The sequence below is a fragment of the Pezoporus occidentalis genome, unplaced genomic scaffold, assembly GCF_034315485.1.
Source record: "Pezoporus occidentalis ecotype Australia unplaced genomic scaffold, CSIRO_AGI_Poc_V1 ctg86, whole genome shotgun sequence".
NCBI classification, from domain to species: domain Eukaryota; kingdom Metazoa; phylum Chordata; class Aves; order Psittaciformes; family Psittacidae; genus Pezoporus; species Pezoporus occidentalis.
The window spans coordinates 4,652,142-4,677,299 of record NW_026916220.1 but is presented as its reverse complement, the minus strand read 5'-3'; the positions used below and the strand labels follow the sequence as shown (position 1 = coordinate 4,677,299).

At 42.3% G+C, this 25,158-nt stretch overlaps 1 protein-coding gene across 2 annotated transcripts in view; it reads right to left on the bottom strand.

Annotated features, from left to right (window-relative positions):
• DGKQ (diacylglycerol kinase theta) overlaps window positions 1-24,066 on the bottom strand; it is an 87,966-nt gene extending 63,900 nt beyond the window's left edge. For both annotated transcript variants that reach the window (XM_062604457.1, XM_062604458.1), the window contains exons 1-2: window positions 23,791-24,066; window positions 1,206-1,285 (exon numbers count right to left, since the gene is read on the bottom strand). In XM_062604457.1, coding sequence (XP_062460441.1) covers window positions 1,206-1,285; window positions 23,791-23,995 — 285 coding nt within the window. In that variant the 5' untranslated portion in view covers window positions 23,996-24,066. The remainder of the gene's footprint in view (window positions 1-1,205; window positions 1,286-23,790) is intronic.
• Window positions 24,067-25,158: the final 1,092 nt, after the last annotated feature.

Genomic DNA, 25,158 nt, shown 5'->3' with positions numbered 1-25,158 from the left:
ATGAAAAGTATGTGGGGAAGAGGAACTGTGTAACAAAGCCTAACCGCATTATTTTCTAGACAAAGGAATTTAGTAAAAATTAGTAGCTGATTTGTATCCAGTTTTCTGTAACTTGAGTTACTCTCCTGCCTCGCTCCCTACATAGGTTTCCACAACGTAAAGGGACTTATAAAGCTTTTTAGGATACAAAGAAGGGAATCAGCTTCCCTTCACAGGTTTCCCAGGTCAACACAATGTGTTCCCATAAATGTGCCTTTAGTCAGCAATGTCTGTAATGCACATGATTCTGCCATGTCTCATTTGACTTTTGCATATGGCTACTTAAGGTATTCGTAGTGTTTTACTACTCCTCTAATAAGTTTCTTATTGCCTTCCTTTTTTCTGCTTTACTGTTATCCTTTCCCAAGTGAGTAACACCACTTTGGTTTTTCCTCAATTTGGCTTCTTAATACCTCAATTGCGTCTTATAGATGCAACTAAGAAGATAATATTTTTTTAAATCCAATTTATTTTTCACACCCTTTAAAAGCCGTCTCTTAAGCTTCAACTCTTATGAGAGGAAAAAGTCACAGGGCATCTGAAATCAAGCACTTTATTAATTACCCAAATAAATAAATTTGAAATATTATCATTAGTTGAAGTCCTGCCCTCTGACTTTTTTGCTTTGAAACCCAATGCAATGACTTTATTCTCTGGACACAATAAACAAGCAAATTCTTAACATGCAGCAATCAATAGAAGCCAAACATAGCCCCTTCACTAGGCAGAGAAGCTTTAATATTTTCCCAGTAAGATGAAATCACTGTAAAAAATATGGTGACTGTACGTACAAAGTTCTTCTTTAGTATGACACACAGTGTAGTTTTCTGAGAGCACTGATATCAATCAGTCACCCCACTCCATTGTGGGCTTCTAGGTAATGATACACAAGTCTTACATACAAGTAAGAACATGAAGTAACAGCTAAAGAATGTCAGTAACTGTCTTTTCGAAGACAGACTACCCACAGCTCCCCATAGCAGGGACTTTTCAAAGGAAATGTAACTTTTCCTTTGAGCAGTTATAAAAGTCTCAGTAGTGACTAACACAATTGATTTAAGCATTATGATATTAACAAGCCATCATGGTATTACACCATGTTCATTAGTAATAAATTTGTTCTATTATCCCAAGAAAAAGATAAGGCAGTGTTTGTGCTTACTCACCCTCACAAGGCTGGGAGCAACACATGAGCATGGTATCTTGATATTCTTGAGGCACTTTTCATGAGACATGAAGTTGCAAACTGCAGAAATAAAATAAAAACCTTGAGCAAACCTTCACAAGCAAGAGACTTTGTGAAAAAACAAACAAAAAATAATACTGAGTCAAATACAGCTAAGAACGCATCTTTTAAATCATATTTTATCTCCCCTACATTTGAGAGCGTACACAACTGTCACACTTCTTGCTGTGCATGAACTCCAGCTCATTTTGGCTGTGGAAAAGGAAGGAGAGTTTATACCAATGCACCACAGGACTACAGCAAGTTATGCCCTCCCAGAATCCCTCTCCATAAGCACCAGACTGAGCTCTTGAATTCCAGAAGAAATTTTAAACAGTCTGAAGTTAAAAGAACAGCTGTTTGATGTAGCCAGAGCAGAGAGAGATGCTTGAAAGTGAATTATTCTACAGGCTGGTGCATGCAACAGGAATAAATGGGAGAAAACAACCGTACTGTTACACACTGAGCGTAATGGATGAAGGAGATGAAATTAAAGGGCACCGGTTGCATGCCGCTTTGAAAGCCAAAAGCAACTAATTATCTCTTTCACTGTGGAAGCAACAGGTTTAGAATTCTGCCCAAGTTCCACAAAGCATACTTTCAAGCAGGACAGTGTTTGAAAAAAAATCATTTCTCATGGTGGTGATATTTTCCACAGCTTATTACCATGGATTTACATGGTGTTAAGCTGTGCAAAGAAAACAAGGGATTCTTTATTTCATTCCCCCCCCCCCCCCCCCCCCTTAATTAGGAACTTGTAACACATGCTGCTATGTCTTTAGAGTCCTCCTTCTTTCAGAATTACTCTCTTACCATTTCAAGTGTGAAGCCTTACACAGATGCTTAACACCTCTGCCAGTGCCTGGGCAGAAGATCACTTGCCAGAGGTAACTGTTGCTGTACAGAGGAGGTTTTCCCATGTCTCTGCTTTTCAGAAGCACACTTACCACTTCCTAAGTTTCACCAGCAACTGAAAAAACTCCATGCATTTCAGGTTTCCCATTCCGTAGACCACTGCCATTACTGACTTCATGGGCTAGTGCCATCGGAAGAAGACAATTTTCCCCATCTCCCCTTCTTCAGCTCAGCGACTTCTGGTTTCACATTCCTGCTTCTCCCATGCCAACTCAAGCACTAAAATCCAAGTCCACTTCTCTATGTGGCTTACTGCCAGACCATGCAAGGTAACCCTTCCCTTTGGAGGCCCAAAAAGAAAGATGATCCCTTTCACACTGGCCCTGTCTTAATCTGAGCAGTAGGCAGATGTTTGTTTTCCATTAGCCTGCAAGTCAGAGAAAAAAGCAGCACTGCAAGTCACTACAGCGTACAAAGATGTTATTCATCACCCATGGTGTAACACACTGACTACTGCACTGATGAAAGAAAACAGGAATGGAGCAAATCCAAACCTTTTAATGGCTGCTATTAAGTGTTATGTGCATCTTTAAGGTTAATAGGGTTCCTGGCTAAATGGGTGGAAACAGTTAATAAAGGGATGATAATACAGAATCTGAGAGCTACAAATGCAGATGTCCAACACCTCTGAAGGTGGTCACCATGGAGTAAGAAGCACAGAGCCCATCAGCACAGAAGAGACCAAAGAGAACAAGTGACTGACTGGGCAGAGGAAAGATGCATCTTCTGCTCTAAAAAAAAGGTACGAGCCCACATGGTGAATAGGTGAATTCTTACCACACTTACGTAATGTTATCACAACATGGATGTAGATGGACATAACCTACTCTCTCCTCAGGTCTCCACAACACTTCTACTGACACTTTTAGGTCAGCTGGTTGCTGTGAGAGCAGGGCTGCAGAGGCTGCAGGAGAAAACCTGCCTGCCCATTACCAGCTAGTCTGCAATCTACCACATACACCCTGCCACTGCCAGAAGACATCTGCCCCAGCCATCTGTTTAGGCAGCCTCTCCACTGCCTCAGAGGTGCCTGAAGCTCAGGTTCACCTGGCTAGGTAAGGGGGACTGCAGGCAGAAACATGGTGACAAAGGCTCCCATGGGAGCCAACCCACAATTGGTGACAATATGAAGCTTCAAATATAAACGGGCAACTGTCAAAAACTTCATAAAGGAGAGCTAGTCAAGGAGAAATCATCAGTGACTAATGAAATCAGTGAAATGGTACTGCTTTCCCTCATTTTTCTGGTTCACAAGTGGGCAGACTGAAAGAACAGAGCAATGCACTACATATCGCTCCCAGAAATGTTATGACCTGCAGAAGCAGCAGGCACTTTAAGCCCACAAGACAAGTATCTCCAAGTGGCTATTCGCTTTTATTTCAAGTGTGCACACAGTAACTCAATACACAAGTTAACCAGGCCCTGCACAAACACCTCTGGGAATTCAGAGCAACAGCCATCAGGCACCACAGGACTGCTCCACATCTGGCACGAGGGACAGCTTGACAGCAGTTTCTGTCCATAAGCCTACACTTCCCAGAACGCATTTTGCTTGACTTGGTGATTTAATAAAGACATGTATGTATGGCAGCACCCAGTGAACATACAGTAGCTCTCCAAACTACACTTCTAAGAAAACGGAAAACATCCCTCTTCAGCCCTCCCTAGGAAGGCAGGAGATAGAAAGCTGGGCATCACTCTTAATTCATGAGCTGTGCAACACTTACTAGCAAAGCAAGGGCTGTTTTCACCCTCAAATATGCCACACTTTTTCCACACCACCCTTTTTCTTTCTGTCCTCAAGACAGACTTCAAAGCAGATCCCAAAAGTGGAAAGAAAAGACAGATTATGTGCTGTACAGACTCTATCAATGTATCAGTGACCCATGTAAATATGGCTGGGTGAGAAACACTTATGAAATAACCAAATTTGACACATATTCTTCTCCCACTCTTGAAAGGACACACAGTCCTGAAAAAAGATGCTAGGTGTTGAAAATTAGTTTTGCTTGCTCTTTGAGGAAATACTTACCATAATTCAGTTTTGCTACTTTTCAAACATAAATCTGTAATTTTGTATTTTAACACGTAAGTCTATTTATTTATTTTAACTTTAACAACTGTATTTCTAAAGTAGAGCTACCAAATTGATATCCAAGGAGGATCATGGAATGTCAACACAAAGACCAAAATAGATTTGATCCTGTCCTGGAAGCATAATCAGTTTAACACACAACTCACTGTGGACCTATTCACATATGCGAGTTTTTTGACAGTTACACAGTGGGCAAATATTTCCCTAGACGCATCATTACACCTCTAACTTCACCTTTTGCCTGATCTGCAAAAGCTGACTCAAGGCTCATCAACTTGCAAGAGTATCTGCCCCCCCCCCATCACTTTACGTTCATTGACAACAGGCAGTCAGATGGTAGATCAAAATGAATTCACTTAAATAGATTTGTCAGCAGCTGATGTCCAACATGAACTCTCAGCTCATTACTGGCCTTTGAAGAGGGGATGTTGGGCTGTTAACAGGAGAGTTAAGTAGCAGACACCCTACTAAGATTACTGCCACAACTCCACTTGCAACCTCGATTGAGTTCGTTGCTTCCCTCTATTGCTTTTGTCTGCAACCCAAACCCTAGGCCTGCAGTCAGTGTGGTTTTATTTTAGCATTTCACACGCCGTGAATGCCAGCTTTCAGTTCTGGAGGGAAACTCCCTTGCACAGTAACCTCAGTTATGCCTGTCTTCTGCTAAGATGCTCAGAAAACAAGACAAAAAATAAAGGCTGTGGTTATGGCTAGCAACTGACTCTGGCACTGGACCACCCTTTGGGTGGCCACAGGAATGTTGCCTACCTTTTGTTGAGCACATGGAAATTGTACAGGACAAAAAACCCCCAACCTTCTACACAACAGGTGTCTGCAAGTATTATAAGTGTTCTAGATGTTGCCTACCCAAACGCGTCAACCATAAAAGGTTATATTTATAAAAAGATGGAACACAGTAGATGGAGAAACACGAAGTCTTCATGAGGTATCTAAAGTGCAACTTTACTCCTCCTATCCTGAACTGGAATGTGCCTTTGCACTCTGCACAGATTTTACGGTTAAAAATTTGAAGTATTCATTTCAGAAATTAAGCACATTTCTAAATAGCTTCCTAGACCACACGCAGGTGGTACAATTACATTCTCCCCATCTCCACCTTTACAGAAACTTTCATTCTTTACCACAAACCCGCACACCCCAAGATTCTGTCTCCTCCTTTTTAACATGACAACCTTCAACTCATTACTGCATTTTATGTGTCAAATAAACTCACCTGTATTCAATTTTTTCTTTTTCCATCTGAACAAATCACAGCTGCTTTTTCTGCAACATTTTCTGCCAGTTGAAGGTGGGCAGGTCTCTGAAAAACCAGGATCATGCCCCTTAATACTTTCCACCACATGTTTCCAGAATTAACAATGGGAGGACTTCAACAGGCCACAACTGCCCTAAAGATTAACTGCCCCTAGAGAGGAGCAACTGTTTGAAGAGAAGAGGGACACAAAAATCCAGCTCCTTACTGGTGGCAAAGGATAAGATCATAGATGTGTACCTTGTGATAACTCTGGTCAGAGCCCACATTGCTAGTGGATAAATCCAAGAGCCACCAGTCTCCTGGCTGCAAACTCCACGGTGGTGAGTACCCAGAGTACAACTCTGATGCTATTTCTCCAGGGAGCTGATGTGGTTAAGCGGGCTCCTTGGAAAGGTGATAGCACAGACACTTTTTTCCACTACCATGTGCCTGGTACAACAGACAACTGACCTCAGCAAGAAATCAGAGCCATCAGGTTTAGCAGCAGTCTCAGGGCAGCACAAAATGCACTTTCATAGCCTTGTGCTTCATAGTAAAGGTGACTATGTTTCAAATGCAGCAGCTACTACAGAAAGAATAACTCATCCATTTACTCCAAAGGGGTAATTCACTTTATCAGGGTGAATTTTTCAATTCCTTTTCAATACTTTCAGTAATTTTCATTTTCATTAACTCCAGCAGAGAGCATTAGAGTGCAGTACATCTGACTATGTAGTCTGAAGAGTTAAGGTCAGGCTCCTGGGTTGTAAAACAGCAGGACTCCTTTCAGCTTGCTAAAGCACAGCAGTTTACAGAAGCCAAGATTCTTTTACTTTAAATCAATACACTAGATCATAAATTACACCATGGAACATATGTCTTGCTTTTATCAAACTGAAAGAATAACTTAGGGTAAATTATACCCTCTGAGAAGAGATTAACACTAGTACTTCTAGCAACATAAATATTTCTCTTGAACAGACAAAATTATTACAAATCTTTGTTCCGTATGTCACCAACTTACACAAGGCATCAACAATATAGAACAAAAGGGAGTAATTAAATTTGCCTATGCTACATCAAGCCAGCATGGCAACCTGTTCAGTACTTAGAGGCATTTTCTCTCCCCAGAGTCAGAGCTATTCTTTAGAATACAAATGTTCCTCAGCATTACAGAATGTTTGCCTACTACAGACACCAAGCCTAAGAATGCTACAAATTCAGCAATTAACAGAAAAGTCTTGGCATTTATCAAACCAAATGACTGTGGGAATTCAGAGATCTCACATGATTTTCACCTGAGAAGACACCTGCTGGGAAGGAAGAGATGAGGACATTACAAAGCCCAAACAACATTCGAAGCATTGGGATTTCCATCCTTTTCTTCTCTGATCTGCAAAACAAAACTCATTCCAAGCAGAAAGACAGAAAAGTAATAACAACCCTGTGGAGGTGATGTCTAACGTTCACATAATTTAGACAGTGTGCTATTTCTGTGACACATACACTGTCAAAATAATCTCTACAAGAATATTTACTACTTTGGGCACAAATCTCAGTATGTCCCTGAAGTAACTGTAATGAATATTACTTTTTTTCACAGAAAGCTGGGCAGCAAGTGACCTCGAGAGCTCAGGTAGTCTGTCCTGAAAGGCGGATGGAAAGGGGTGGGGGAAAGAAAGGAGAAGGAAGAGGAAAAAAGAGGGGAAAAGGGAGGGAAATGGGGGATAAAGAAGAAGGAAGGAGGGGAGGGAAGATCATACTCATTAAGTGACAAAAATATATGTTTTGTTGGTTTTTTTTAAGAGCACTGGCAATCACTGCTAGAGTAAGTGAAAACAAGGCTTCCTCTTATTACCCCTCTTACTAATGAAAGGGATGCAAATATTTGTTCAGTCCAGCCACTTTACCCAGAGTTACCCTGAAACACAGCAGGACCCTTTGCCTTCTGGAGATCAACAAACCAAACTGCTTTAGTCCAGGACCTGTAAAGGCTTCCAAAATTCCTATTTCGATTGCCAGTACCCATAGCGATGTCTTCGCTTCCAGCTTGGCTCTGCTGGAGCTCACAGTCATGAAGCAGCAGCACTGGTTTATAAAGAGGCTGGTTATGAGTGCTTAGGGAAGGAAGATGGGTACAGGAAAGCTGAACATGGAAGAATCAGCTTGCTCAAATTACTTTAATGAAAGTACACCTAGGCACACCATGGGAAGGATGCTCACTGCAGAAGGCATAGCTACTGCAGCATGCCCCAAAGACAGAAGGAGGAAGGACAACTGCCTATGGATGGACAGAACAAAACAAACAACAGATCTAGCAAAGCCAGGGAGTAAAGCAAAGCTTCAAAGCTGTTATGCAAGACAACAATAACAGTCTCTACTTTCCAAACAATGAATCAGTGGGACTTAAAGGGCATATCAGCACCGACAAAACTCAGGCCAAGTCAGTCTAACACTACCAAAACAAAGTTTTATTTTGGTCAAAACTAAGTAGATTATTTCCTCCTCTCTTCCTGCTCCTCCATAGCATGCGACTGACATGACACAAGCCAAAATAACAGGCTTGATCTGAGAGTGCCTCTGCCCTTTAGGGGCTTTTTCACTCACTTCTGAAGCCCTGCAAGCAGGCTGTTTTGTTCAGCAGGCCTCCCTTTGCCTTCAGTGGAGAGATCCATTGATAATTAGAAGACAATAGCTTTGAGGAAATACCCACAGGCTAAGCAGTCATACACTGGAGAAAAATACTTTTAATCTCAGTGTTTTAAAATTATTACATAAAACATACTATTATTGAACTGCTTATGCAGACAGGACCATTCCAGCTTGTGGAGATGCTGTTTTCATGAGTAACTTAAAAGCAATGCTCTCCTTTCACTGGAAATCTGTGGGACTCAACTTTTACATTTGCTACACAGCTTTGAGCTCCTTCTCCATTGTAGCAGCTTGCCAACATAGGACACATTCAGCTTTTCTCTTTAGAACCATGATCACAGGCCAGCCTGAATACAGTGACTATTCCCTGAAAGGAATGCTGGACACAGTACATGGACTTTGCCAGCTTATTTCCCAATTCAGCAGAAACATGCAAAGACCTGTGTGCAATACTGGTGTGCTCTCTCAGAGAAAAACACAACCTAGTTTAAGTTTAGAAGTCTGTTGTGCAATGCTTGCTAAATGTCACCAGGAAAGCTGTCACTAGAAGCTTTGATCTTTCCAGAACATTTTGAACAACAGCAAGACAGGAGTGGAAAAATTTCTGAAAGCTTTAATAAGTGAGGCATCAAAACCACCCTCCTCTCTCACTGCCTTGGGCCTTAGTGGACTTACAGTTCAGTGACACTTTGTGATCGTCTTCTTCCAAAAATCCAGAAGAAATAAGAAACCTGTTAAGGTTTTTCAAATATTTACTGAGCATCCTTATAGATTACTTGTACTTACCAGCTTCTTTCTCCTTCCAGAACTCTCTGGCCTTGCCAACTTAACCAGCCATACCTGCCTCTGCTTTAAATGGAGATACCAGCATACACTCTGTCTGCGCAATGTGGATGGTGGTGTACTTTGTATCTCTAGAATGGTCTACTTGAGAGCAAGCTCTATTTATGGGTATAGATACCCAAAAGAATGTTTTTGTAACATCTGAGCTCTATAATTTCAAGGCAACACATTTGAATTCCTATTCATTTGTATTTCAGATACGCTCCTACGAAATACAATAGCAACAAGTCAAGTGAAAACAAGACAAGCTACTGAATAATGATAAGAGTCAAATGAATTACATTATATACTTGAACCATCAATCATAAAAGCACCAATTTGGTTACAACAGGTTTGCTAAAATGTTGGTAGTTTTACAAAGACCCTGGCCTATCCTAAGGACCAATCACACTCTCATCAGCAAGGCTGTAAATATTCTGATGTCTTATGACAAACTCTATCTTGTTTCTCCCATCCTCCATGGTACAGTAAGCCCAGAACTGAGAAATGAACTAACAGAAGCCCACCTGTCAGAAAAACACCCTCCCCATCCTCCCATCACCTATGAAATGAAGATGGGCACAGAATTTCAAAGGCATGGGATTTCAGCACAGAACAGGTCCACAACTTGAAGAGCTTTTTCTTCCTCAGACAAATGGAAGACAGCTAGTGTCAAACCTGCATTCAAATCCAGAAAGCACCAACACCTTCTCTTTTCTTGAGGATTAGACCAAAGAAAGGACAGTGCCCTGTGACAAGGCATTGGCTCGCTGATGGAAAACCAGAAATCTTGAAAACAGCTGCATCAGGAGAGAGCTCAGCAACTCATCTCCTGGCAGTTTCCCCAGAAAGATCCTCCAGAGCAAAAGGCATCACACTCATGATGTGGAGTTGCACAAGGAGCCTGGAGGAACACAGTTTTTGCACTCTGTCCACCGAATTTGTCTTTCCACTGCTAAACACACTATTACTGGTTGTGTTTGCACACCACAGGGAAGTCAGACCCACAATGCAAAGGTCACAGACCATCGGGATGGCTGTGACTCTCCTTCCAGCAAAGGAGAATATTAGCAGGCTGGCAGTGGTACTCTGTGATCCTGAAGACAGGGATCCTGAAAAGAAATCATCTCTGAACCATAGAAATCTATCTGAGGCCAAACAATTAAGTACTCTAGGAGCTCTTCTGTACAGGCTACAGGATGAAGGTTGCCCATGCAAACTAGGTGCCAGACCATGATACATAATCATGTTTTTTGCCAGATCTTCCAGTCTGCAGCCTTTACACAACTAGAAAGGGTCAAGCTGGTTTGAAGTTTGACATAAAACCTCTCATCTGTACCTGCAGTGAAAACCTATAGCTCCTAACACCCTTGAAGGGAGAAAAAGAGAGGACACCAACACCACCCAGCTCAATTTCAGTAAGATGCCACAGAGGTAAAAAGAAAATCAGGTACTAGATACCACTACAGACAAGGTTCTTGAAGACCACTTCAACATCAGTCTTTTTCCCTGGCTCTGTCTTAAGCTGGAACCTCTTCAGTCTTCTACTGCAGATTACCCATGCAATCAACTGAACCATAATGAACAGTGGCTAGAGCAGAGAGGTGCCAGCTCTGAAGCATCTGCAAGGGCAGAGAAACAAGCAATGGTTAAAACCAGGAGAGTGATAAGGAAGCTCCAGCTGGACCAAAGAACTCTACTGCAGAAGGACATGTACACCAGTGTCATGAATGCTAAAGATATGGTACTTGAGTTCCTGCAGCTGCTGTCTGCAGCAGCTTCTCCAATCCACTGTTTTCAGGGTGATGCTTTACAAAGAGTAACTTTGTCAATTGTTTATCAGCACTCTCCAGCTGACTCACAGTGAATGGTCAAAACAAAGAGCTATAGCTTACAGCATTCAGAACAGAATAACACAACAAAAACCACAAGGCAATCTGATACAGCCCTCAATTTCAAGGAAAAATCCACCAAAACAATTTTATATTTACTGCAAGCATCTTTGAAACTTTTACCATGCTTAGGCACCCCACATAAACATTGCAGGTTTCCAGGCCTCATATATGTGGCCTTCTGCATCACTATCACTAGTTTTCCAGCTTAATGCATACAGCTTCACACAATGTCAATGTCATACTTCAGTAACTAGTTTCTGAAAACTCAGGTGGACAACAGAGATGTCTCCTACAAAATCAGTCCTGTTAACACTTCTGCAATTTTAATTATATACAAGCGTCCCCACTTATAAAAGGGAGATAACAACAGCATATTTTGAGTTTTGAAAAAGAATCTGAGTTACACATAAATAAACAGGATGGGCCACAGCAGAAGTTAATGAACAGTAGGACTTCAAAAGCCATGGTGGCATTTTGGCAGAAAACTTTGATGCCGACACAGTTCCCTGGAATTCCTCACAATACTCAAAGATTTGGAGACATTCTCAACACTATAGCATTCAGAGCAGCTCTAATGTAGTCCTGCCCCAGGGGCACACAACGTATACCACGTGCATGCAGTGCTTTAGGGGGTAAAACCACAAGAATTCCCTCCAAAACACTCTTAAGTCCCTGAATGGACCAAGGAAGGAGAAACAGGCAGCATTTCACACAAAACCAACCTCCTCCACTCAGCTATGTAACCAGTAAGCAGGAGGGTTGCAATGCCTCGGAGGTGCACTTCCTTCCACCTTGTCTCTTAAAAGCTGAATACAGAATATTAAAGTGTAATAAAAATCCTGAGGAGACTAGAATAAAAACTACTGCTAATCTTAGCTACAATAGCACCCACATACCTCCATAACACAGTTTTGATTTCAAAAGAAACACTGAGTACACTCAAAATGTAGGACAAATTCTTAGTATGTGCAACCCCAAGGTAAGTATTCTTTCAACTTGTGTAATCTCAGCATTATCTAGGACACCTCCACACTTTCTAGAGCCACAAAACAAAATAAGTGAAGGGGAAAAAAAAAACACCAAAACAAACAAACAAAAACAAAACACCCCAGTTGCCATGGCAACCTCTATCGCTCATTCCTATAGAGCTTCATTTCCAAGCTGCATCACAGACAGAACTGTACAAAACTACAGAATCTGAGTGAAAAACAGAGCTGGAAAGAAAGGGATGGAGGCAGGCAGAAAGCAAAGAGGGTCCTGTGCCAGCTGGGTAAGTACACTCAGTATTTGCTTCAACGTGGTTGCTGTGAGGGTATTGACATGGTCAGGAAGGCAAATGATTCATACAGTGATGAATCACAGGAAAGTAAAACACTCGCTAGGCACTATTTCCAGAAAGGCTAGCAAACTGAAGGTGCTAATATCTTGTGATACGCTTCTTTTTTAACCACCGTTCTTAATTTTATTATGAATTTCAAGCCTTATAAGATTCCTCTTAAGAAAGGGTATTTCAATTCCACCACTTAAGCTTGAGACACTGATGAGACTCAGGACTATACTTAACTTGAACTTCAGGAATAGGGTCTTTCACACAAGTTAGACAATATATAATTCAGAAGGTGAGTGTTTACATCTACTTGGAAAACAGAAGCTTGCAATGTCACCACATACACCAATTACGTGCGCATAAGAACTTCCAAGATGCAGTAGCTCTGCCCACAACACAGTAAAATTCAAAGTCTACTCATAAGCAACTAGAAATCATTCCTAAAAATGGGCTGAATGTTCACAAGTTTGTTGTTTTGTATCTGGCTTCACATTTGGTGTGTTTTGTTTTAATTGATCAGACTGGCAGGGCAAGTTCTTCTTAATTTATTATGTAACATAATCAGCTATTAATTTATACACAAAAATTATCCATCAGATTTGAAAAGTCACAGCAGTCAGGTGAAGCTCCCAACAACCGGAAAAAGGGAAATATAACCCCTATTTTCAAGAAGGAGAAAATGGAAGAGCCAGAAAACCACAGACCAGTCAGTCTCACCTCTGTGCTCAGCAGGATCACGGAGCAGATCCTCCTGGAAACTATGCTAAGACATACGGAAAAGAGGGAGGTGGTTGGTGACAGCCAGCATGGCTTCATTAAGGGCAAATCCCACCTGACCAATCTGATGGCCTTCTATGATGAGGTTACAGCATTGGCGGATAAGGAAGGAACAACTGACGCTCTCTACCTGGACATGTACAAAGTGTTAGACACTGTCTCGCGTGACATCCTTGTCTCTAAATTGGAGAGACATCAATTTGATAGCTGGACCACTCGGTGGATAAAGAACTGGCTGGATGGCCGCACGCAAAGAGTTGTGGTCAATGGCTCAATGTCCAGCTGGAGACCAGTAACGAGTGGTGTCCTTCAGGAATCAGTGCTGGGACCAGTCTTGTTTAACATCTTTGTTGGTGATATGGACAGTGGGATTGAGTGTGCCCTCAGCAAGTCTGCTGATGACACCAAGCTGTGTGGTTCAGTTACCTCACAGATACCCTGGAGGGAAGGAATGCCATCCAGAGGGACCTTGACACGCTTGTGAGGTGGGCTGATGCCAACCTCATGAAGTTTAACCATGCCAAGTGCAAGGTCCTACACCTGGGTCAGAGCAATCCCAGGCACAGCTACAGGCTGGGCAAAGAAGAGATTCAGAGCAGCCCTGCAGAGAAGGACTTGGGGGTGTTGGTCAATGAGAAACTGAACTTGAGCTGGCTTCAGTGTGTGCTTGTAGTCCAGAAAGCCAACCATATCCTGGGCTGCATCAAAAGGAGCGTGACCAGCAGGTCAAAGGAGGTGATCCTGCCCCTCTACTCTGCTCTTCTGAGATCTCACTTGGGAGTATTGTGTGCAGTTCTGGTGTCCTCAACATAAGAAGCACATGGAGCTACTGAAGCAAGTCCAAAATTGGGACTGCTCAGCCTGGAGAAGAGAAGGCTCAAGGGAGCCTTCCAATATTTGAAGGCGGCCTAAAAGGATGCCAGAGATGGCAGACTCTTCATTAGGGACTGTAGTGACAGGACAAGGGATAATGGGCTCAAACTTAAACAAGGGAGATTTAGGTTAAATATAAGGAAGAAGTTCTTTACTGCAAGAGTGATGAGGCAGTAGCAGAGACTGCAACAGGCTACCCAAGGAAACTGTGAGTGCTCCATCCCTGGCAGTGCTCAAGGCCAGGCTGGACGGGGCTTTAAGCAACCTGGTCTAGTCTGAGGTGTCCCTGCAGGGGGGTTGGAACTAGAGGATCTTAGAGTCCTTTCCAACCTAAACCATTCTATGATTCTATATTTACCAAAGCACACGGAAAGGGTCTTAAGGCTTCCCATGAGACCGTATTTAGATAAAAAGTTACACTAAGCAGAAGTACTGCATAACTGTAATATATCTCTATTATTTTTCCAGACTTGTGAAAAGGTAGGGGAGGAGGATTTCACTTTTAATTAACCATTTGTTCCTCCTGAAGAAAAAGTGCTTGAATGAAAATACAATAGCTTCAAGAAATCTCAAGGCACTTGTCAGAGAGGAGTTATTTGGAACAAAGAGAATATAAAAGGAACAGAATAAGAGGGGTCAAACCAGAATGGACATGAATATACTTAGCTATTTTGAAGGGTATTTAAAACATTACAGTATTTTTACCTTCTACTTCAGCCTAGTTCTGAAAAAGCATTCAGCTGGAGAAGTCTAATATCCCCAGCTGCTCTTGGGAATATGCAGCACTGGTTAACTTCTCTTCTTCATAAGGGAAACCACAGGCATCCAAGTCAATGGCACAGAAAACAAAACAGGAATCTTTTCACTTGCTTTTAAGATTACACCTCTTCTTTCACACCACCTCATTTTCAGTTATATGCTCAGTTTTTCACTCAGCGTCTTCTATTTTTAGAGTTAAGTCTCCTCAGCATCTAGACAGAGGGTTGGAGCATCAAACATAATTGCAAACACCATTTTCCTCAAGTTTCAACCCCTTCTAGAATACAGCTGTTGGGACTACTTTTTGGAAGGGCTGCTATTATCACAAAATGACAACTCTCGCGCATCAAGTGTAGACACACTGCTCACATCTCATGGCACAACTGTCCCAGAGCAGTACTCTGTCACCAATATAACTGATGGCATCCATGGCTACCCAAAATTCATGCATCAACTTGTGGAAGTGCCTTAAGAGGTTTAAATTCTCCAAATATTTGCAAATAATCTAAGAAGCTTGAAATCTCTTCCAGTCTTCCCTATCAACACTCTTTTGAGAAAGGTTTAACATGAAAAAGCAGTTTTTCCTAGGTCATGCCACTCAGCCCACACCTTTGTTTCAAATCTAACGGCTGCTTTCCATAGTAGGCACATTCCAGGCCTGCTAGTCCTGATCAGTTTCCCATGCAAATTTATATGTGTGATGATTTATACCTGACTCTAGCATCCTAACTACATTCTGATGAGAATTTTTCATCTCACAAAGAGCATTTTTTATTCTGAAAGACAGCATCCACAGCCTCAAACAGGACCAGCCTTTTTACTTGATGTTCAGATCCTTTCTTCATGCCCTCTTCATGGTTAGAGGAATCTTAGCAATTTCCTTGTATTCTTTTGCCTTCTTTTGAAGCTCTGAACCATGCAATCATTGCAGCACTGAGAAAGCATTTGTTTGAAACACTGAAGAAACTGGCTAGTGGAGTATTCCTACGCTCACTGGCTAACAAGGTGTACCAGTTCTTATCTTCACACACTGCAGAGAAAGTACTGCAAAAAAAGTACAGACTCATTTCCTGAATTACATCATAAGAAAACATTAAAATGTGACACATTCTGCTGAAGAGAAAGCAATGCAATGAGGAACAGAGATTTTTATTTTTTTTTAATTGCTACATATTCTTGCACTTAAACTGGAAGTCCTATTTCCTAGCCACTGTAATCTAACACTACTCTGCATGACAAGACACTGCTCTATTTAACACCTCAAGTTCAAACCAGTTGGTTTCTCCAAAACACATCTGTTTACCAAAGTATAAACAATTTTTCTAGCAGTCCTCTGTAGGCAAAATCTCCAGGGACAGATGAAATTGTGGTCAAATACAGTAATTTTTTTTCTCACTAGTAGTTGCTTTAGATCTTGAACAACATTATTTTTACATAGCAAGTGGCATGCTGGAGTGCGTCCAGAGAAGGGCAGTGAAGCTGGCGAAGGGTCTGTGCACAAGTCTGATGAGGAACAGCTGAGGGAACTGGGGATGTTTAATCTGGAGAAGAGAAGGCTCAGAGGGGAGTTTACCGCTCTCCACAGCTGCCTGGAAGGAGGCTGTAGTGAGGTGGAGGTTGTAGTGAGGTGGAGGTTGGTCTCTTCTCCCAAGTAACAAGTAATAGGTAACAGCCTCAAGCTGCTATTAGGAAACATTTCTTCACAGAGAGGTTGATCAGGCATTGGAACAGGCTACCCAGGGAAGTGGTGGAGTCACCATCCCTGGAAGTGTTCAAAAACCGTGTAGATGAGGCCCTCAGTGACATGGTTTAGCGGTGGGCTTGGCAGTCCTGGGGTAACAGGTGGACTCGATGATCTTAAAGGTTTTTTCCAACCTAATCGATTGTATGATTCTATGACATTTATGTCATACAAGTGCTATTTAAAAATGAAGCCAAGCAGGTGAGCAATAGAAACATATTACATTTGTAATCCTAAACATACTTCCAAGTAAATCAGTCATACTCAGTTTTAAACTGCAAAACCCCAGCAAACACATATAAAAATACAAATACGTGTTTTTCAAATGCATGTATATATATGTGAATATATACATAGGAATATATACAGACACAGTCACACACCCACCTTGTTCCAGAGCCAAGTGAGTGCAAATATTTATATAAAAACCAGGAAGTGAAATATTGGGTTAACTTTATTCTAGCAAATAACAGACTAACAGAAGTGAGACAAGAGTTGGTAATAATATGGTTTAAAAGGAAAAATATTGTGGTGGTACATTTAGGAAAAAAAAAGTACACTTCCACTGAGTTCCTAATCACACTGTGATACACAAATGTTAGGTTTTGCCCTCTGCTTGGGAGCACTTCTGAACAGGCTTCCCTGAAAACTGAAAGGTGCTGTATAAAACAAAACAAATCAAACAAACAACCCCAAACAAAGAAACAAAAACCCAACTGAACAAAGAAAAAAAAAAAACAACACAAGAAATAAACAAATGATAAAACATGAGGTGATCATCACATATTATTTAATCCTTTAGAAAGGTCGAAATGCTATACATACCTCCTGTTCTTTCCCCATTGGTGCAGTCAAATTAAATGCATGAATGCAACTTAGTCACCTGTTTTCAATAGGTACTGCAAAAGCAGTTTCGCCAAGGGGATGGGCTTAATAAACATTTAGTCTAGAAGGAAGACAGTTTGAGGTGATGAAATGCAGTGTCAGAAATAACTCTGGAAGAAACTAGTGACATAACCAAAAAGCAAAGTTCAGCCAGGGACAGCCTGATTCAAAGATAATTCAAAGCTGCCACCTAAGAAAAGAACAGCAAAATCAGGATGAGAACCAGGTTTCTACAGGGTACTAAGCAGAAAAACAACATTAGGAACAAGTTATCGTAATCAAAGAAGAGAAAACAGACAAGCAACAAGGACCCTGCCTAGGGGAATCCACTGGAAACAACACAGCAAAATTCCTTATCCCTAGACTTAAGAGTTTAGAAGCGGGTAGGGGAAAATCAGCAGAAATATTCATTACAAACTGCCAAGAATGAGAAGTCAAAGCCTTTGCATATCATCCTCCATGGCACTACAAGATCAGCATCTACAGTTAGATGATAAATGCCCATTGTACATAATGTGTACCTTGTTAAAAAGCAATTGTCAATGCAAAGTGATTGCTTAATGGGGTTATTTCACATGGAAAACCCCAGGATACCTTCTAATGTTATCAGTAAAGTACTGAAATAAAAGTAACACCACTACTCAAAAATACTGCTTATAACTAAAACTGAAGGACAAGAGAATAATCAGAGATTGTGTTGCTGAGATGGATGTGCTACATCCCATTTTAAAACAAACTTCTACACCTATAAAGGAGGAACGCACACCATCTCTAGAGAAAGGAGATTTGTTACCAAAATGTACTACTTCCCAAAAGTAAAACAAACCTGAACTAGAGGATGCATTAGCACACAGCTAATACATGAAAACGTCACAGAAAACAGGAACAAGCAAGTGCTTCTCCACTCATGAAGTACTGAGGTCACTTCTGACTGAAACACTAGCCAATTTTTAAAGAAAATGCTGTAAAATGGCTCAGTACAGTGCTTAGAGACTGTTTTATGGGAAAAACTGTAGAGTTCAATGTCCTTCGTTTATAAGAAAGAAATAACTAGTCTGTCATTTATCTCCCACACAACTACAAGAAAGAATAAATGCATTTTTAGACCCTTAGCACGGCATTGCAAGAATATGGGCCACAGGAAAGCTACACAGAATATTGAAAAATTTTGTGCAGGATGGAAAGAACCTGAGGGTATTAGACATAGAAGATGGCTGAGGAACACCTGACTATATAAAGTCTAAGCAATATTAGATGAAAGGTCATCTAGGAAGGAAACCTGCAGAGTACCAGTCACAGCCACTCCAAATCATGAAGAATTGATGAGCACCTTCTTTATTGCTTTTGTCATTTATTGCCAAGTCAGACTGAGGCAGTAACACAGAGCAAAGGCTGGTATTGGATTGCTGGCTTTAGCACTTTCTGCGGTAAGTTACTTACTACCTAATTGAGTTTCTGGACTGAAATCTAGGATAACACTATCAATACAAAATAGCTTCCAGCTACAAAAGCTGTGTGCATCCTTGCAAAGTGCCCTGTCCTTTTCTCTGCATCACCAATGGTGAGAACATCTTCCTCTGAAGCACTGTCACAGGGAGACATGAAAAAGAAAAGTGTGAGTTCTCTTGAGCACAAAATGGATTATCCTTCAAGCCCAGACCAGTAACCAAGTTTCACTTCTCAGGGTGTCAGTCAGTGTCATTTTTCCCAACACGTTTCAGCTTGACGGGAACTGAGGTAAGTTTCTCTGTCAGGGTTTCTTCTGGGGAGTGTTTCTGGAGGGGTTTTTAGGGTTTGGGTTTTTTTTCCCCCCTTTCTTGACAGCCTTTATGTTTGCTCCCAAGACAAATTCAGTCACATGATTCAATGTAAATTTAAAACGCAGTAAAGGCACCTCCACTGAACATCTCAACCACAAACTCACCCTGCATCTCGACATCAAACATCTTGTAGTTGCACGGAAGGGCCCCAGCCCTGACAAGGAACCCACTAAAGAATAAAGCCAGCAAGTCTTGAAAATTCAAACTGATTGTACAATAGAGGGGAGGTTTTACTGCCACTTTACTTTCTTGCAGCTTCCATTTTTTGTTCAAAATGCCCCAAAAGCAAGGCAAGCTCAACAGATGAAAGAAGAATTTGTTTTCCTTTTGAACTGCAAGCATTAACACTTTCTGAAGAATCTCATACACCATCTACTTCCTTCAAAACTGAGCTGACAGAAGCCAGCAGGGTCAAGGATGTTCCAGCTGGCTGTCCCAACAACAAAACTAATTAGACAGGATGAGATTTCAAGGGCATTGTTCCTCACCCCTTTTTTCCCTGCTACTATTTCCATGTCCTTACAAAGACAGACTCCCTGTTAGTCTAATGTCCAGCTTTAAACTAAAACACACCTTCCCTGTCTGGCTCCAGTTACTGAGAATAGTCGTTACATGGAACGGACTGCTCAAAACACATCCAGAATATGCACCTCAGACCACTGCAAAGATGCTGTCTGAAGACCTCTAGGTTCTGCTATACTGACAAAGCACAACATGGTTTGCCCATGTCTGCGACATGCCTGTATGAATCACACCACCTTTTGGACGTCTTGCTCAGTCAAAGATTTATGGCATAAATGCAACTCCAAATCATTATTTACATTTTATTCTGGAAAAGCAGCAGCGTTGTCAGCCAACATCTAAACCAAATTAGGAGAAATAAGGGTTTCTGCATCTTGGATAAGTTTGGAGGTTCTGCTTGGAATGCAAAGCCTAAAACCCAAGCAAATTACTTTTTACTATTACTATTTTAATAATTACTTACCACATTTACTAACAAATTTGCATATTATTTAAATCCTTACATTTTACCTTCGGCTAAAAGAAACTAAACTGAGTTAACATTAGAAGGATTTATAGCATTGGAAATATTTGTAGCTCCCAAAATGCACTGATTCATAATTATTCCTACATTTTCTAAGTCATTTATGGGAAAAAAAAAAACACCAAAACCACACTACACTGTGATAAGAAATGTATTTATTGGTGGCGAAAATAAATCCCAAATGCCAAATCAAAATATCTGCTATTATTTCTGTATATGGAATTGGTTCCTCTGTGCACTACCAGTAAGAACTCAACTCTTAATTTCTTACACAAACAATATATTTAATATTTTTCATTTTTAAGATGCACATAAACATGCATAGAAATGCAGTCTCTTACCCTGCCTCTTTGTCCCCAAGCCTGAGGAAATTTAAACCCAATCAAACCTGAAATTACCAGCCTTTGGAAAGCAGAGGCAATACAAAAGAGTAACTGTTCATGGTACAATCCAGACATGACTTACTCTTTCACATACACACACGCTTATCAAAGGAAGTGACAGCTACAAGGAGTAAAGTGGCAAGAAAAATAAAGAGTCATTTACAAAGGTTTTATGTAAAACAAATTTGCAGGAGGGAGGAAATAAAAATATAAACCACAGCTGCAAGCCTGGTTAACAGAGGTTACAATAAATAAGTGCACAAAAGCTTATTAATACAGTGACATCTTCAGACCCAACTGGACACCTAATCCACAGAGGATGACTACTGCCTTACCTGTAAAATTTCACTCATAAAAATGTCCTGTCAAACTAGCGAGAGTGCTGCCATTATCCCCAGGAGTACCTCCTGTGCTGTACAAACTGCTGGCAAGAGCGGCACTGGCCCTGAGCTGAAGAGAGAAGCAGTACCTTACTCTAAATCTGAGAGATTAGATCCAGGACACTTCGTGCCTTGTACGGAGAGTATCAGAGCATCTCTTCTATGTATTTTCCAGAGTTCACAAGAAGAAAAGGGAAGGACCATTTATCTTAGCATGCACTGACAGAAATGTGTTAAGAATTCATTTCCTGTATTTTTGCATATGCCAGCCTGCTGAGTGTCTGGTAAGTTTACTGAAAAACAGCATAGACCTATCATTCACATACAGAAGATGCCCCTTTCCACGGGTCAAAAAAGCATGATCACAATTAAAACTCAAGTCCAGGTCATTTAGGCCACACAACTAGTCAAAATAATGATGGGCAGGAGCTTCCCCCACCCTTTCTTTAACTGACAGATCTTACCATCAGCATGCTCAGTTCCTCTCCAAGTTTGGGAACTTTCCGTTTTGATCAAGAACAGCTTCAGGCAACTTCAATACAAACAGCATCAGGAGACTGAACACCAAAACCCACAGATAGTACCACTGCAAATTCACCTAGAAAAAGGCCCCTTGATGGCTTCATCTTGAAGCCTGTGGGTGGGTTATCAAAAGGAATCCAAATAATGCCAACATTAGCTCGGCTGTAATTATACCCGCAATGCTTGTCCTTGGGGAGAAGAAAAAGGAGATAGCAATTATCTACCAAGTTTTTGCAGTCTACTGCAAACATTTCCTTCACTAAAAGCTGGGTGGATTATTTTTCTGTTTTCAATCAGCCTGGCACTCCTAGAGATCACCCTTTTATTACTTGCTAAAGAACGATGATCAAATTCCATTAGTCAAAGCAAATGTGACAAGGAAGTAATTACAAAATGGAATTTACTTAAAGTATCATTTGAGAAATCATAATAGCATTTATTAAATAACTCTGAAAGAAGGAGCTGCCAAGCTATTCAACAAGGTACAAGGGTGTACGTGTGGCTGCCAAAAGCAGCCACCATCAGCAAGTGACCCATCAGGTATATCTGAGATTTGTTGTTTAGCAGCTGAAAAAGACAAACATGACACTGAGCATAACTGGTTGAAAACAGATAGATGAACAGTAACAAAAAAGATCAGCTCTTAATCCAAAGGAGACATGGACATTACAGAGTTCCCCTCCCACAGTACACCTTACGCAGACTAAGTGTGTTTTTCTCTCCCCCTCACACATGACTTGTTTGGGGTGGAGGTTTCACATTTAGGTTTAAAAAAGGTATCTTAACAGTGCAGCTTGCAAGTGCCTCATTAGGTCACAGCCACTAGACAGCGGTGCTAACAATCCTCACCCAGAATTCAGCCTGAAAAGCCAAACGGGAAAACAATTCCAAACCACAAAATGTCAGTGCAGTTTTCAAATTAGGAAAAGACCCTAAATTCAAGTTACAGCTCGGCACACCTTTACATACGTAGTATGTGAATGGGAAAAAACTGAGGTAACCTGGGTGGAAACCTTCTGCATCTTCTTACTTGTTAACATACCAAAGGCACTCAGCCCTTCAAGTAATAAAACTGGCACCTTTACCCACTTTTGTGACTCCAGTAATTTGCCTTTTTTAAGGCAGTAATATATAAGCCTGTAAAAGACTAGCCTTGCATGTTTTGACAGAGTAAGAAATTTTCACTTGAATTTGGGGCTTCTTTGCTGTTAGGGGATGCAGTGACTTTGTGCCATGAAGACAGAACAAGACATCACGCAGCCAAAGTTTTAAGCAAACGTAAACCCGTTCCTGCCAGACTTCTCTGGCAGCACACAGGAACATGACTTCCCACTCAACTTAATCCCGCACCTTCTTCACCCACAACGATGACAAAAGGCAGGAGCTATTTTAAGAACTGCAGGGTGCTTGTCTTACAAACACAGCCTCGTTTGTAGAACCTGAACACCACCTGAACAATGAGGCTCTTGTACAGCCCAGCTACTTCAGATGTAGTCTTGCAGACGTAACCCAAGTCAGGTGGGCTGCATACGCGCAGGAAGACATCAAGGTGTTCTGTCAGGAAACAACTCAAAACTGCCCAGTGAGAACCTTCTTTTCCTTGCGACACTGCTTGGTTTTGCTGCGTCAGAATAAGCCATAATTTCATCGTCTCCAGGAACCTCTGCTGCCGTAAGGGCCAGCAAGGAGACCTAGAGAGCCCTTCTGCCCTCCTGGGTTTAAAAGGTTCAAACCCCACACACCTTGCGGCTCCTCCTTGCTATCAGGCATTTTGGCAGATAAGGGAAACCTTGAGATGGGCAAGGGCAGTGCTGGATCACAGCAAACACTGTTGTCACCACACAGGTACCGGCAGTGCACACACACCTCAATCTTCCACTATTATTGTTACGATTTTTACCATTATTACCAGAAGCTTCATCATTATCATAGTTAGATATTACTATTATAACTTACAACTATTATTGTTAGGCTTATGACTAGTGCTGTTAGAAATTATTATTAACACTTATTACTAATAGTAGTCTACTAATAGAATTTTTAGCATCAGTTGTCATTAGACTTTATTATTACAGTTTACCATTATTACTAGTACTCCTATTGTCAGATTATTTTAGTAGAATGTGTTATTTTGTTATTATCAGGCTCTTTTCACATTACTTACTACTATTACTACCATTTTTACCAGCAGTATTTTCGGATAATTCCCCCCCCCCCCATCTCACCCAGGACGCGGCTGTCGTCCCCGACCGGTCCCCCACGACGGACACCCGCTCGTCAGCACGGCGGCGGCCGGCCTGTCCCCCGCTCCCCGTCCGGCAGCCCTCGCTCCGTCCCTCCGGCCCGCCCGGCCCCCCGCAGGGCCGCCGCAACCCCTCACCCTCACACTGGTAGCCGGCCAGCCCCCAGATGAAGTCGGTGCAGTAGTGGCAGAAGGTGGGCTTGGTGAGGGTCACCCTGCGGAAGCCGTGGCCCGGCGGGCTGCTCCCCCCCGCCGCTGCCACCGCCGTAGCCCGTCCCCGGCCGCTCAGCACCGGGCTGGAGGCCGGGCTGCCACCGCGCAGCGAACGCGTCCCGTCCGCCATGCCCGCTCCTCGCGGCGCGGCACCGGCCGCCACTCGCCCTCGCTTCCGCCCCAGGCGGCGGGGGCGGCGGGCTAGGGACGGGCGGGGGCGGCGCCCATGAAGGCCACTGCTGGCGGCGATGCGCTGCCCCCTGCTGGCAGCACCGCTGCACGGCGCAGCCCGTCTGGGGCCGCTGGCTGCAGCTAGCGGCAGTCCCGCGGAGCACCGGCCGGCTGCCCTGGCCGGGGCGTTGACGCTGAGGTGGCTGTTTCTGCGGGAGCGAGTTGCCCCTCAGGAGCGGAACAAGTAGGTGGCCGGGCATTGGAAGGCCGGGTCCGCCGCGGCAATACCGGTGGAACTCATCACGGGGAGGTGCGGACACCGCAGCGCCGGGCCTTCTGCTGGTGACAGGCCCGGAGCAGGAAACGTCGAGGAAACAGAGCTGCCCGTGAGAGGGTCTCATTGCAAGGAGCATCGGGTTCGGTTTGCAGTTTAGCACTGTGAAGCTTGAAAAGACGTCCGGGTTCCTACTGTGCCACTGTGGAGGGGCCCCTGCAGTTCTGGAGCGCACAAAACTCCATCTCAAGTTTTCTCATGATGCACTGGCTTGCTATGATTTTACCTTCTGCTGTCAACATCTCTGCCTCTATGGGAAGAACAGATGATGGGTTCTGCCCAGCAGTCTCTCTCTTCTATATCACTTTTGTGCTATGTGTTCCCTTTAACACCTTCTTTCTAGTTTTGAAAACATTTACACCCCAGGATGTTTCCTCCTCTGCCTGTTCATTGCCTGTTATTACAACAGGCAAGGTACCATGGCCGGAGCAGACTGCAATGAGAAAAGGCTAGGCCTTTAGATTTTGTGTTTATAGATCTGTGCTGTCCACATCTCCACTTCGGTCCTAGTTCTCAGTTTCATATTGAGTGAGAATATGCGCTGTCCGAAATTTGGACCAGATGACCTTTGAAGGTCCCTTCCAAAACAAACTATTCCATCAAACAACACACATAGGTGTGTTCATTAAACCACAGACAAGAAAAAAGCAGTTTAGATTTTCATCCCTGACTCTGATTTGTTTGTATTTTGGTGAAAGGCTTAATAAACCATCCTGCTGTCTTGAGACCAGCACTGAAATCCTTCTAAAATTTCTTAGCATCTTCTAATCTTAAGTTCCACTAATCTT